Source organism: Diorhabda carinulata, chromosome 6, assembly GCF_026250575.1.
Source record: "Diorhabda carinulata isolate Delta chromosome 6, icDioCari1.1, whole genome shotgun sequence".
Taxonomy (NCBI): Eukaryota; Metazoa; Arthropoda; class Insecta; order Coleoptera; family Chrysomelidae; genus Diorhabda; species Diorhabda carinulata.
In genome coordinates this window covers 18,394,057-18,410,394 of record NC_079465.1, presented here as the reverse complement: position 1 = coordinate 18,410,394, position 16,338 = coordinate 18,394,057, and the positions used below count along the sequence as shown (strand labels likewise).

The following is a 16,338-nucleotide window of genomic DNA, read 5'->3' as shown; positions in this document are numbered from 1 at the left end:
CAATTGATACGAGTTTTTTCATCGAGAGATTGTCAAATTATGCGGTATTAAGCGCAAACACATTTTTTAACAACTAGATATACATGTAATATGAATGTATACGAGTGGAACCAATGTCTTAATGCCTAAATATGACGATAGTTGAAGTGATGATCTTGCAATATCAGTAACGCACAGCATCGATGTTTTTTAGCACAATTTTGGACGACCTTCACGAAATTCATCCTGTAGTTCCAAAGTGCGATAACAACAAAATGAAGAAAACCAGCGAAAGCCGGTGCTTCTAGATGATGCTTTATCACTAAAAGTCGAAGCGAGTTAATCGGCACTCTACTGTCAAACAAAATGTCAAACTTCATGATGGCAATGTGAGATTTGATAGTTGACTTAAGTAGCAACCCTCGTAGTGTAAACGAAATTTTTTACCATAAAAACTGTACAAAAACATAGAGTTCAGAATGAAACTGAAGATTACGAAATTAAAAAAATATATTTCAACAAAAGTTTTATTAAAACATTTTGATCAATAACACAGTCTCTTAAGGCAAATCGAGTTTGACCTTCTCCTCAACTTATTGCAATGTTAGCTTCTTGTTGCTCTGTTAAATTTGCATTTCTTCTCTTCAAATTGTTCGATATAAATAACACTCCAATGGTACATATTCCGAAGATGATAAATATAATTACCTGGGTATATAAGAAGCCAACTGCATCTAAGACCGCTTCTATTATGAAAGTCGCAATAATAGCACATAAGAAAATAAATGCGTTCAAAATGGAACAACTAACTGATTCTGGTATTGGGTAAGTTACTTCTATCGTATATTCAAAAGCAATTGCTAGGGTACTTGCAATGAAGAACCTAAAAAACAGATATAATAAAGATATTTCATAAATAATGTATAACTAAGTAGTTCCCAGAAGAGTTTCTTGGTAACATTAAGTAACATAAATAGTTGAAAGGACCAGTTTGTTTTAATATAAAAACTGATGCTTTCTAAATTGCAGAATGAATTGGGTTGGAGAAGCAACGATCGCACTATAACAAATAAAGGAAAAATCGAAGCATAAACTATTTTAAGAAACTACTAGTGTGGTTTTCAATAATCTGGATCAACCACGAATCAAATATTTATGTTAAAACGAGTACTACCGATTTCACACAAGCTCTAAAAATTTTGAAAAAGGTGTATAAATTAATATAAATGTCACTAAGGCACACAAAAATTATTAATAGAGTAGACGTAGAAGACACAGTTAACGCTAAGGCGATTATTTAAGACGCCATCCACATGGTAACGGCACCATGGACAATCCAACATGCCGTTGATGCATGAAAGACGAAGAAACTACAAACCAGGTCATTGGTAGGTGCTCAGTACTACATGTGCGGATTCAACCAATTATGCACGTCTTATATTTTGACTAGTGACGTTTAAAGTTTAAAACCAAAGTGCCTGATTAGCTTTTCAAAGGGCATCGGCCTTTGTTGTAGTGGGCTATGATGGACTTATCAGAAGTCTTATATCCAATCTAAGTTTGAACTAAAACAAGGAGATCCACTATCCACCAAGTTGTTCAACTTGGCCTCGAAGAATATGATTAGAAAAATGGTCAATAGACTTCACTAAAAATAAGGGTTAGTATATGAATGAATAAGTCAAAACAGAAAGTGATTTTAGAGAGCCAACTAGATAAATATGGCGATAAATCTTATATTGGTTGTTGCAAACACATTGTTATGATACAACAAAAGTTTTTTGGTCATCAAATACTGTCGGTTTTTCGGCGTCAAAACATGACAGAATATCTTCATATTATAATATTGACCAGTTATACTTTTCCCTCGGAAAAAATAGCAGAAATATTTCATAGAAGGAATCAGTCTTCCAAAAATATGCAATTGAAAGAAGGCTGGTGTAGATAGGAGAAGAAAACTCCAGTACCACCATAGAAGAAGATGATAGTGTTCCCCAAAGACAATAAATAATATTAATAGATTTGTCATATGAGAAACAGAAGACATAGAAGAATTTGAGGTAATACAAAGGCCAAGATGATCATACAAGACGTCATCTACATAATAAAGCACCATGGACGATCCAGAATGCCGTTGATTCAAGAAAGAGAAAGAAACTACAGACCAGATAATTGGTGGGTACCCAGGACCTGCACGTGTGAGGTTCAAACAATTATGCACGTCTTATAGTTTGCCTAGTGACGTTTAAAAGAGAAGACGACACAATCAGTTTTCCAAAACTATACAATTGAAAGAAGGCTGGTGTAGATAGAAACAAATGGAAAAGAAAACTTAGAGACTCTGTAGCACCATAGAAGAAGATGATTCTTTTTCCCATAGACAATAAATAATAGCTGCTAATGTTAATGATTGATGAATTTAGTGAAAATTCGTATAAACAAACATTTTAAATTAAAAATAAATGTTAGAATATTAGATTGACGCTTACCCAAATAGTGGTATAGTGATAAACGTCGCTATCCTTAATTGTAATACCATTGAAATCACATAAAAAATATAAGTAATTGTTCCACATGCGAGAACGGCTAAAGTTGTTTTTCTGAAAAAATTAAAATAGATGAGAGACGTACAGTGCCACCAAATATTGGTGTGGCACTCTACGTCTTTCATCTTTAGTACTTAAAACCAGTTTAAATTATCGATTTATTTAATTGCTGTGTTGAATCAACAGATAGAAAATTTTACATTTTATAAATCTGTCGTGCACTGTGCAGCTAAATTGGTAAAATGTACTGAACTTTGAACAACGAGTGACAAAAGTACATCGAAATCTAGAAATGTGCTTGATAAGAACATTGTCTACGAGATATCTCAAAATTTGATTGCTAAGAACATTATCTACAAGATATCTCGATGTGCTTGCTAAAAACATTTAATTGTACTTACTTAAACTGATGAGTTTTGTCCAATATAAAACCAAAAACCACACTTCCTATACAACCACCAATAATAATTGTAACTAATGAAATTATTCCTATATCAGTTTCCCCATCCTAAAAAAAATAAACTGAACTAACTAATTAGCCTAATTCGATTTATTTCTATGTTCCTCGGCGTACTTTTGATTATTTTCCCATGATATAATATGTACACCAGACTATTGGATTTGTCTGTTGATGATGCCCTACCTATCACTTCACTTTCTTATCTAAAAGAACATCTAGAAGTTCTTTTTTGGTATGTTAAACCACGAGTGACCCCAAGAAATTGAAATTAATATTTTGCCTTCACTATTTTTTCAAAGTTAACATTTAAAATTGTATACTTACATACATTACAATAAGTGATTTTAAGAATGTTTTTTTTATTATAACTTTAATGATTACTTAATAAAAAAGGTACAAACAATTATATGTGAGAAAAGGTCAATTTTAAGAGAATTTGTTATTATTTTTAATTGTAAAAACATGATAAATCAACATTTTTTCAATTTGTTCGTTTTTTTTTTGTGTAGATTATGAAAAAAAATATAACAACTTCATTTGATTATTTGGAAAAAAATTATACGTGAATGAGTTAATTTTCATGAACGTTTAAAGCCGTGAAACCAATATAAGTTTTTAATTTTTTTATTCCCACAATTTTTCACGCAAATCCGCCGTAAAAACGAAGATTTTAAAAAAAATCATCGAAATCGGATAATTTTTCGATTTTCTAGAGCCAACGAGGGGACCGCGAAAGTATGAATTCACCCAAAAGTTTAATAGCTTATATTTATGACAGATACTCGAAAAGTGGAAGGAAAATAATCCTCAAGTAATTACTATCCTACCTATTACTATTACTACCTTCAAATTTCTTTTATTATAAGGGTTTTTGAAGAGAAATTACACCCCTTAAGAACCAATATACACTTCACTTTCAAGTTCACTTCAGGTAGCCACTTGAAATGTCCAGTTATCTTTTATTATACCCAGTGATAATAATGCATAATAGAGTTTAGGATTTGTGAGGTGAATATTTCATATTTACGAGGTGAGAATTGAATTTGAAATTTATTATTTATAACCATAAATTGTTTTATACGGCTTGGTACGTCGAAGCTAAAGGCGTGCACATTAATTTCTCCGAGGGGTTAACTAAAATATCTATTAATCACACTAGTCTCTAAAATGTTGAATGTTTAGTTTTCTTTGTTTTTATTTTACTAATTTATATTCCATATACTCGAGAAGTACCTGTCCCAACAAAGCTCAATAACTTTTTTATAATAAGAATCGTCGTGCAACTTTAAACCCAGAAACGAGGGGTCATATGAGAAATTTTTTTATATCACAGCATTATTTTCACATCAGTCACTCGCTCCCTAATTTTTTGCATCCCGGAACACTCTGTATATTAAACAGAGTACACTTTGGTGGATCGTAGTTTCTGAAAAGTCTCAGAATAATCCGATAATGCCGAGCAGGCTGCTGAATGAATACAAACAAGGTAAATCAAATAGATTACTACTTACAGGAAAATAATGTATATAGAATGTATTAATAACAATGGCGAACGCATTCCATAGTCCATTCACAATTCCAAAAACAACTAATATTATTATATAATCTCTATTTTTCATTAATAATTTACAATCCTTCCAGAATCTCGATTTATTTTCTTCCAGCTGCGTCAGAAGTTGTAGCTGAGATATACTAGGTGGCAATTTCGGTTTACTTCGGAAAACTATAAAAATAATATACTTATATTTGGAATAGTATGAAAAAAATTAAATTTCAACTAAGGTTGATTGTAGTATACATCAGCTCTATAAAGTTTAATGACAAGAAGAGAAAATAGATCGACAATAGAGTCAATTTTAATACTCAGAAAATTAATTGAATATCAAAAATCCATTTTCTTTTGTTTTGTCGATCTCAAGAAAGCATATGGTAGAAGTCAAATATCTGAAATCATTGATATACTTCGGGAATACAGGCGTAGATAAATCATTTTATAATGATTTATCTACGCCTATGGTAGATCAAACAAAATTGTCGGCAAGAGTTTTTATAATCTACAACTGAAATTGGAAAAACTATGATACAACTTCTGATTGCAAGAGTATGGGAGCGATTGAAACTTGGTAGAAAGTCATCAAAGGGTTTTCCAGTACCGAAATCCTGAACATTTTCCGAATTTTATCCTTCGGTTTCAGTATACTGTTTCGTGGAAATGGTTTTTTCACAAATGGCACTGATGTAAAAAATAAATGTACCCCCAATTTGAAAAAAAAGCGAGTTGATGACCGGATTATAATTGTATTGATGTTAATAAATATGTTAAAACCAATAAAAATATGTTAAAACTCAAAAAAATGAAGAATTTCACTATATAATTTTGTTTTCTACTTAGTCCGGGTAAAAAACTAAATTCCCGTTTTTTGCATTTTTAAACATTCTCCCCTTATATATTTTTATCGACCAATAGGCATTAATGTTTTATTTTACTGCTGACTTCGAAAAAAGTATATTTTTTCATATTAAAACTGATTTATAAGTAGACTTACACAGAACTACTATTAAAAATATAATAGCTCCAGTAATTGCATTATACAACGTCATCTGGTATATTCCCCTACCTATGTCTTCTATATTTTCACCTTTTTCAACTACAAAAGATGGAATGAAAGCACCAATCGCAGCCCCTAAAAGTTCATATTAAATTTTAGTGGGTATAATTTAATATAATCGTTGGTTTAAACAAGTCTAATTTTTCATAGACGTTTTTATAAACATTATAGAAGAAAAATCATAGCCTTCTACTCTGTATATATATATATATATATATATATATATATATATATATATATATATATATATATATATATATATATATATATATATTGTTATGGTATTAATAGTGTGTAATGTTTATTTTTATAAATTTTATTTTAAATAAAATCAGATTTTAATTTGGGCGCCATTAATAATTATTTGAATTTCTTTATTTTATTATGTTATTATTATTTTTTTCATTCTCAGGGTATTATATTGTGAGGTCAAATTAAAAAATTTTATTGCGATAAATTGTTATGGTTATAAGGTCAGATTATAATAGTTTTAAGACCGGGTCTGTTCTTTATAATGAATAAAATATTCAAAATATACAATTTCTTAACTAGCTATTACAATTATTTTATTTTACAAACATTCATTCATTCATTCATACTCATAATTACACTCATAAAACTAAATTATATGGAAATGTGAACTCAAATATTATACATATACTAAAAGAAATACTTAAACTTAATAGAACAGTACCCAGTACCTTAAGTGTTTGTTATGTTGTATTTTTATTTTTATTTTTTTTTAAATTGGAAATTGTTACGGCCTTGCAGAATAAACAGATACTCCGCTGTAGTTCCACTCCTGTTCTTTTCCTTTTCACAACTTCTTTATCTTGGAAATTGTCCCTTTGTGAGTATTCTCACTTATTTCACTTTATTTAATTGTTTTCACTAATTTCTTATTACTACACTTATACAATTATTAATTATCAATCCTTTGAATATTTTATGCCTTTTATATCAAGATTTTAATTTTTTTAAATTTCAATTAAATTATTTTACTCTTTTTTCTCTTGCAAAAAAAATTTCTCTCGTTGTTGATTCTCTTCTTCCTTCTTTTTTTTTTTTCTTTTAACCAATGATATTTATTTTAAAAGTTAGTTACTAAATTGTCATTTCTAAATTTTTAAATTATTGTGACTTTATTCAAATAATATTATTCTATAATTTCTTTGTTGTATTTATTTCATTCCTATGTTATTAATTTTATCATTGCAGTTGTCAAAATTTTTATATTTTATCATTTATAACCTTAAAATTTATGTTGGTATGTCACACAAATTTTTGAAGTTGGTGCTCCTGTTTTTATCTGTCAATTTATGGATTAAATTCTTTGATTATACAGGATTTGTCAAAATTAAATAATAATTTAGAATATAGTGTTGGCCAAAACTTAATATAAAGAATGTTATTTATTTTATTGTGATAAACTGCTCTAAGTAACCGAATAACAGAACTGAACTTATTGCTTTATTTATATTTTGGATATATTCATACCATAACAATATATATATATATATATATATATATATATATATATATATATATATATATATACTTCTTAAACATCCCGGGGGATATAAATTCGGCCGAATTAATTAGCTAACCCACGGTAAAACAAAGGTCGTTTTAAATTCACTTGTAAATCAGCCAAAAAGTGTCACAGGTTAGGTTTCCACGACAATATTTATTACATACATCAATTACCTTTTTGTTATGTAACAAACAATTCCATCGACCAAAACTCTTTTGAATATTTCATTAATTGTGGTTAGGTTAGGTTCTAAATGTTTTCCAGATAATATTTTGAATTTAAATATTGAATTGATGGTTTTCAGACCATATCGTCGTTCATTATTTCCTCTTTTTTTGTCTGTTATTCTTAAAGCCACCTCTACTTTTTTCATTAACTGGAATGGGTTCTTTCCGTGTCTTTCACTAAGAAATTGACTTCCTGTATCCGTTGTAAGATTTGTATTCAAATGTTGACACCATATAAAAACTCCCGAGCAATGATAGAACTATCAAACATTTGCATTTTTCACGACAATTACTTTTTTGTCCGATTTTTTTTGCATGACTATCATTCACTATTTAACGAAGTTTCTAGACTATATGGTCCTCAACTTTGCTAAAGAATATTTCGAATTGGAGCTGGATTTTGAATTAGAATTAGACTAAAAACTATTGTCTGTCGCAGTAAATATAACAGATCTGCATTCTGGGTAATAATATATTTTTCTCCATAGAGCCCTGTCCTTAGTTATTTTTGTTTATTACTATCATTCTCAAATTCAACTCTATTTCTTTCAGTCAATTGGTTCTTCTTTTGTCATAGTTCAAATACTGCCTTATATATGTTTTGGAAGCTAATGCATCCCATGAATTTGTTTTTATATCTACCTGTCATAGAGGGCACTAGTCAATGCTTATCCCAGATTTTCTGGTAGGAATATTTCGAAAAAATTGTGTATATACAGCTTCGGCCAATGAAAATGCATTTATGTTTACGATTCGATGTTTTCATTGGTAAACAATGGAGATGATAAGTCCACGTGGACTGACGGTTTGTTAGATATTTACCTAATTTTATACGGGGAGTAAACATTATTTTTCATTTCTTAATTTGGTATGAGTGCCGTACGTATTTATGAAATATTGATTATTTACTATATAAAGTGATGATGATGGAAAATTACAAAAAAACAATTAAAATATCCTCCATTTTCATGGATACATACATCCATTAATCTTCTAAACGATTGTACAACAGCTATGAGATCATTAAAGTGATGTTGAGTTCTGTCTTCCAATTCTTGACGTGAATTTACCTGTGTAGCATCTTTACCTGTGGGGCGTGGTTCCCATGTTGGTAAACACGGCTCTAGATAGACGTCAGATTATGACACAGCACGTCTAGGACATCAAGATGAACCGTATATATCTAGCGCGAGTATCTCAAAATGGCAAACATTATAATAATGGCCGCGAGTTTGTTTCATATGTTAATCGTCATATTATTTAAAGAGAGCTTTTTTAGGTTCACTGAATATCCCCTTAGACAATCTGACGCGCTAGATTAATTTTTTTTCATGTTCAACCCTTACGTACGACCACCCGTATCAGATTAACATACGTACATTATTAAAAATACTTAGGACTTTGTAGATGACATATTATTTACATATTTGAAAATCTATAGCCCTTCCTCCCATCGATGAAAATGTATACATTATATAAAATTTTTTCCCCTTATCATTTGAACTTTGCAGCCCAATAGATCTCTATAAAACTCAAGTTAGTCCCCAATTAGCATCGTGGGCCATAATTAACCATAATAATAATAATTAAGAGCTTAGGTTACTAAATTTATTATTACTTCATACTAACATCGGTTATCACTTAAAATTTTCAAATCAAAATATTCCAAAAACGGTACATAGTGTCGAGTTTTACCAAAAGTATGTATAAAACTGCGTCCACTTAAAATTTTTCTAACTCAATCTAACCTAATAAATCATGTTTAATACTACTTAGTAAGAACCGCGTAAATAGTGCCCTCTATGACAGTTAGATATATAAACAAATTCATGGAATATATTGGATTTTATTAATTCAACGTTTTTTATGTTGAATATGGATTTTTTACTGAGCAAACCCCAAATATGTTTCTATTTTTTTATCTATCCTAAAAACGGGGTCTTCTTTTTTGAAACACCTTATACAATACCATGGACCTTAAAGTGAAAATGGTATACCCAACTGTGTTCCTAATACTGCTATGGCACACGCTGTTGACACTTCGTTTGGACCAAACCATGTCGACGCAAACTTTGAAGGAATATTCAACATATAAACTTGTCCAATCGCACAAAACGCTTGTCCAATTAACACCACGTATATTCTAGAAGGATCCGCAGCAAATACTTTTATTATTAATCCTACTAGTTTAATCCCGTACTTACTACAGCTGTTACTTTCAAATTCTGAAAATAGAAATTATTTAATTTTGAAACTTTCAGATATATTCAATATACTATATATATATATATATATATATATATATATATATATATATATATATATATATATATATATATAAGAGCGGTTTTTTTATTGGGAACGTGGCAATGAAACACCAAAGTGGCGTTGTTTTTTCATAGAATTTGTTTTTTCAAACTCTAAAAGAATGCATAAATTACACTAAGGTTATTTAAATCAGTCTTCTTATTAATGCATTGATCATTTTGGGCAATATAAGTTGTTTCTAAAAATAAAAGTTTTTTGTAGTTTTTTTCAGTTGTCAAAACTTTGGCAGATTCAAAATTCATATTGTGCCCTTCATGATGAAAATTTTTATAGATACCAGAATTAATATTTCAATTAACCAATATTTCTATCAACGTCAATTGGAATATTGAATTCTATGAGTTTGAAAATTAATACAAGCATTAATACTATCAAAAATCACCGAAAATCTTAATTAGTTATTGTAAGTAAAATTTTATACATATTTCTTTTATTGTATTTGACCATAATTTCAGTCTCAGATGATGAATACATATGTATTCGAAAGTTCGGAAAATATATTAAAGTTAGTCCACTTTTGTGTGTCATTGCCACGTTCCCAATAAGAAACCGCTCAATATATATATATATATATATATATATATATATATATATATATATATATATATATATATATATATATATATACAGGGTGTTTCGGAATAGCACTCCAATCTCTCGGGAACTGATTCTATAGGTAAATATAAGGAACAAAGTTGGTATAACAAAACTTCCAAAAACGCTTTCTATTGAGGATGTACACATCATTATCATTATCTTCAGAATTAAATTTTCTGTAAGTTTTATTTGAAAGTTTAATGCATTTATTGGGCATTTAACGAAGTTATTTTACTCCAAACGTAAAAAAAGTGTATTTTGGAGTTGAGTTTTTTGCATTTTAAGTCAGTTAACGTAAAAACTATTACAGTTATAGATCTGAGACCTGTTTTATCCAATGTTTCAGGTCAAAATACGTATATACCAAACAAATTTGCATGACAGAAACTCGAAACATTTAATATGGCTACCTATTATTGGTGGATCAGGAATCCGGGAGACATCTATCTCTTACGAAGCGTTTTTGGAAGTATTGTTATACCAACTTTTGTCCTTATATTTACCTATTGAATAATTTCCCGAGAGATTGGAGTGCTATTCCGAAACACCCTGTATACAGGGTCTTTCAAAACGTTCGCAAGCGAGCATTAAGCGAAAAAAAAACGATTAAAAATCACCAAATAATCACATGTCTATAAGTATTTAGCTGCTGCCGCATTGGGTTTGGCATACGTTTTGACTATTTGGAATAAATACTTTTATAGCTCTCTGGACCGCTCGATAGGTTTGATTGGCTAAACCTTATTGTTAATTTGCGATTAATCTAAGCGTTATAGACATTGATTGTGATTGTTTGGTGATTTTGATTCGATTTTTTTCGCTTGATGCTGTGATATAACTCGCATGCGAACGTTTTGAAAGACCCTGTATATTGTGATTGTTTGGTGATTTTGATTCGATTTTTTTCGCTTGATGCTGTGATATAACTCGCATGCGAACGTTTTGAAAGACCCTGTATATACATGTATCACAAACTTATATGGGTCATGTCAAGGTTATAGTGTGTATACAGACCAACAGACGGCTGTATAATGGCTGGTAAGATATTTAACTCATGCTAAGTTTTAGTAAGAACGTATGTCAGATTTTTGACATCAAATCCGAAAGGCAAGATCGTGATCTTTCCATTCCATGTAAACTGAAACGTCATTTTCGCTTTGCTTGTCAGCCAAAAATCTCATTTGCAAATCATATGTTAAAAAATTTTCAAATAATTAATTACCTATTTGAATGACTAATACTACGTATAAATAGTTTCCGCACTAACACAGCTTCGTCGACATTTTTTTCTCCATATACGATCTAATTGAAGCGACTATAAGTAGTAGCAAAATAATATATAAAAATTAATTCACTGTTTATTTTTATTACACCTCGTATAGATAAATATATACTCACATATTTTTCTATGAGAAAGCTGATAGGTAAAAATAATAAAATATTTATTATAAAAAATATCAATCCTGTTATATCTACTAAGAAATTGTCTACATTGAAATACCTGAAAAATATTAAAGAATTATCTCCAAAATGGGAATTACATATCATCATAAAAATTTAAGAAAACCAAAAATTACTATTGAAAATAATACTTCTTCTCATTTTGGACGTTTCAGATTTATTTTAGTGGAATATATCGATAAATTTCAAGACTTACACTAATATGCATTTAATTAATTTGATAGTTGTTGTAAAGGCCCCCTATACAGGGTCCTTCATGACGAGCTGAATCGATATGCATATGGGAAAGTACAGGGACTAGTGTTGTGAAAATTTGCTTGCATGGGTTTTTTGAAATGCTCGTTTCAGCTCGGTATAACCGGAAGTGAACCCAAACTTCGTTATTTTAAACTTTATAAAAGCCATAATATGCTTAAAATCCACCATTTTTTAATTATTTCACCTTGTCGAAATTTTTTGACACATGCAGCACTCCACTAAAAAGATTTCCAAGCTTAAGTGAATCAGGTCTAATATATTTGGGATTTAGACAAATAACACTTACAGCTTTAGAAATCTGTGAAAACCTTGACAAAAATTTATATAGGGTGTTCAAAAAATGGTACCGAATTTCGCTATCTATAATCGATAAAAATCGAAAGCTTAATTTTAGCAACCCCCATTTTTTTCTTCGCCATTAGATTCTAAGCTTTAAATTAAGGGGACTTCGTTAGTAAATTCATATATCTTAAATTAACAGTTCTTGTAGAAACTTGAAAAAACTGAAATTTTTATGGTTTTTAATTATCGGTTGTCTGGAGCGACCAAAAAAAGCTAAAATATCAACAAACAAACTATGAAAACAGCTTGACGTTTAAGCGTTACAAAAATGCTCATCATGTCCCGTTTAGGATTTATTAATGAAGATTATTTCAATTTGCTGGTAATATACGGGAAATGTGATACTCCCCTTAATTTTAAGCGTAGACTCTAAGGGAAAGAGAAAAATAGGGGTTGCTATTTGAAAAAATTAAGTTTTTGAAGTTTTTAGATAGCGAAATTCGGCACCATTTTCTGAACACCCTATATATAACGGTATAACTGGAAGTTTCAGAAAACTGAAATTACTTCAGCTGACATGAGCATTTCGAAAAACCCATGCAAGCAAATTTTCTGAACACTAGTCGCTGTACTTTCCCATATACATATCGACTCAGTTCGTCGTGAAGGACCCTGTACATATGGTAAGGAAAAATGTTTTGATGTTTAATTTTTGTTAAACAAGACGTGGTTTTATCACGAGGAGTTTCAGCAATATAATTTTTAATTATTAATTTCGTCTCATATTCAGTTTCTGTTTTGTAACTTAGGTCCATTTTACAAGTTAAGTTTAAACCTCAAAAGTCGGTTTAAACTACAGATACAGTTTTATTCACGTTTTATTTGTGAAACGGATAATCGGGTACTCAACTTTTTCAAATTATATACTTTTGTAAAATATTTATAGGGGTTTTGGGAGAAAGATTGAGGATATGCATTATTTTTTATAAACTCGACGATGATGATGAAGAAATTATCGGCATTGCCGAGAAAACAAAAAGTTATTCGTTCTAGAGTGAATCTTTGAATTGTTTCACATTAAATTTGTTTTGGTTATATCGAAACTATGACCGTTTTTCATTAAATCATTAAATTTCCTTGCCAGTTACTCCCAATGTTTTTCTTTTCATTCCAAGTTGTCGTATCACTTTTTTTTGATTAGACTGTTTTTTTGTATTTCTTCACAAGATTAACCAAAAGCACCAATTCATAGAAATTGCACGATTATTTTTGTTCTTTATTCATTTTTGTTAATAAATTTTTTTTGAACAATTCAACTTTAAAACAAATATTGGAAACATTTTGGTTATATTTGTGACAACTGGCAGAAAAATGTCAGTTCAACTGAGACCTGTAAAACAAAGCAATCCTGTTTATTTTTGGTTCAAACTAGAGCTCAAACCATAGTTTTACCTAAGGTTGTAAAATTGGGCCTTGACTTATTAGAATATCTATTAATACTTTTCTTCAATATGTTACTTGGTAATTATTTTCTTTTAATGCAGTTTTTGCTTTCATTATACATAAGCATCTAAATTCAGGATTTGATAATTGAGCCGATTTTGACATGACTTGACATGAATTTCAGATATCTTGAGGACTAAATTGTTTTTGTATTCCATTCTGTTTTTTTTCTATTATTAATTTTACATGATGTCAAGAAAAAAGGATTTTATTATTTTGATTAATTTCGATTGTGAAGATTTTTATAAAAAGAATTGAATTTTTTGATACAGCAGTAATGCAATTATCTACATAACTGAAAAAAAGTTTACTTAAGACAGTTTCCGTAAGATCTTGTGCTATAACACTTGATACCGAAGCTCCCAAGTACGAAAAATTGATAGCGGCTACATATTTTTGAAAAGTAAATTTTTTTTATGGTTAAAACGTGTTGTAATTTATCTATTGATTAATATAATTATGCAAATTATCATATTTTGATAAAGATCAAAATTTTTTATACAAATTTTTTATCAGAAGACGATTTATCAAAAAAAACATACAAAACATAATTCATGAGATTTATAGACTCACATTCTTATCACGTCAGCAATTATAGTAAATTGCATGAATTGAATCATGTTTATTACTGAGAATAAACAGAATATTATCATTTGTATCCATCGGTATTTAAAAACTTTAATACTTCCTGTTGTTTCTGTACTTTGATCCATTGTAGAATTGACGTTAGGTCAAACTGAAACAAAAAAAAAATGATGATAATCTGCGAGTAGAAAATTATTATCCCCACGTTAATTTCGCGTAATAAAAGGCTATCGAAATTTAGATATAAACTTAGAACATTCTAAGTCTGCACTTCACTGTAGATAAATTTGATCAGGTCAGTTTCTTTGTGCCTACAGGAAGATACTTAGTATCTATACCAAAAAAAAATATACATAACAGAGTTATGGTTTATTTGTGGACGTTCTGGCGGCTTTTGGACTATTTTAATTTCAAGTAATGCACCAAAAATACACATATGGACACTAGAATAAGTTTTCCGAAGCCGCCACAGTGGCATTTTGCAGTCGTGGCCGCGCAATTAGAAATTAAGATAAATAAATAAAGGTATATTCTAGTTGAGGTAAAAATTGGTCTATGGGGTTCAACAATTTTGAACAAAGAAAATATTATTATATTGAAACCAGGTCATCTCAAAGCTACAGCAATTTTCACAAAGAAACTGAAGATGATACGGAAAACCATGACCACACAGATTTTGTTCCTTCCAACTCATCTGAACCTCATTAAATCATTCAGCCTGTACCAAACGACTTAGTTAAAGATATACATCTGTTGAAAGCACAAACAAAACTTCTTGGATGATGTCTCAAGAAATAAAACCTCTTAGCAAAAGGTACAAAGGTCGCCGTTTTCCGAAACCGCCACAATCTTCTTTTGCAATCTTGGCAGCAGCTAGAAATCAATAAAATAAATATTCCAGTTGAGATAAGAAGAACTGAAGACTATAAAACACTTGTAGAAGATATGATTGGAGCCTTGCACGTTGTTAATTTTAATATATACCTCAAAATACATATTCTGGACAAAATTATTACCAAAGTGAACGTTTCTTAACCTTCTCTAAAAATCAATTGATTCCTTTCATGGATTTCTAAAAGATATTTTTTTGGTTGAGCAGTATAATAAAACGTTTTTGAAATTCAAATATACGAATTCTAATTTATCTTTTATAAAGTTCAACACGTTTAGAAATTAATTTAAATAAATAATATTGAACACTTACTATTAAAACGAGAAAATCGGTTAATAATTCACTACAAAGGTATATAAAAACGTGTTGAGGGATCGCATATTTTGTACACAACACTTAAATTACAATAAAAAATATTGTAAACAACTCCGATTGCGAAACAGCAAGTTTCATGGTCACGATAAATAATCATTTCATAAACAAAAAGTGGATTTCTATCAAGTTTTGTCAGATATAAGTGTCTTATCTAATCATCAGGTTGTTTTAAAAAAAACCGCTTACATTATAGACACAAATTATACATTAGAATAGTAGTTTTAATAAACCACAATACAAACCACAAATATTATAATTTTCTTTTAATTTAAACCAAAGAGAATCAACCAAAAATTAGTGTCTACGAAATTTTTTGCTAAAAATATATATACCTACCGTAATAAATGCAAACGAAGGTTGAATGAATATTTTAGACTAAATCAGTAGCGTAGACATCAGTAGACTCTTTATTTTCTTTATTAGAACCACTGAAATGTCTCTTCAGTTGATTGTTAAACTTTCAACAAACTGCCTGATATCATATAAGCACTACACCGCCAGTTTCGTAGCCCACATTCATTCCAAGCTGTTATAACAATCGAAAGAAGATGAATATGAGTATATATTGAAAAATTCTTAGCCTATTATACGACCAAACAAAATTTCAATGTCAAAATATTTTATTACTCAACATATTCTCCTCTTAATTGGATACAATTATTACTGCGATCCTGCAACGTCTCTAGACCTTTCAAAAAAAAA

The 16,338-nt window shown here is 29.7% G+C and overlaps 1 protein-coding gene across 1 annotated transcript; it reads right to left on the bottom strand.

The window, feature by feature from the left end:
* Window positions 1–492: 492 nt before the first annotated feature.
* LOC130895847 (uncharacterized MFS-type transporter C09D4.1-like) lies at window positions 493–15,853 on the bottom strand. Its single transcript, XM_057803405.1, is given in 10 exon segments — window positions 493–862; window positions 2,469–2,579; window positions 2,927–3,033; window positions 4,497–4,708; window positions 5,532–5,669; window positions 9,353–9,541; window positions 9,544–9,580; window positions 11,679–11,781; window positions 14,358–14,520; window positions 15,574–15,853. Coding segments are annotated over 9 exon segments (1,332 nt in total). The 5' UTR covers window positions 14,498–14,520; window positions 15,574–15,853; the 3' UTR covers window positions 493–567.
* Window positions 15,854–16,338: the final 485 nt, after the last annotated feature.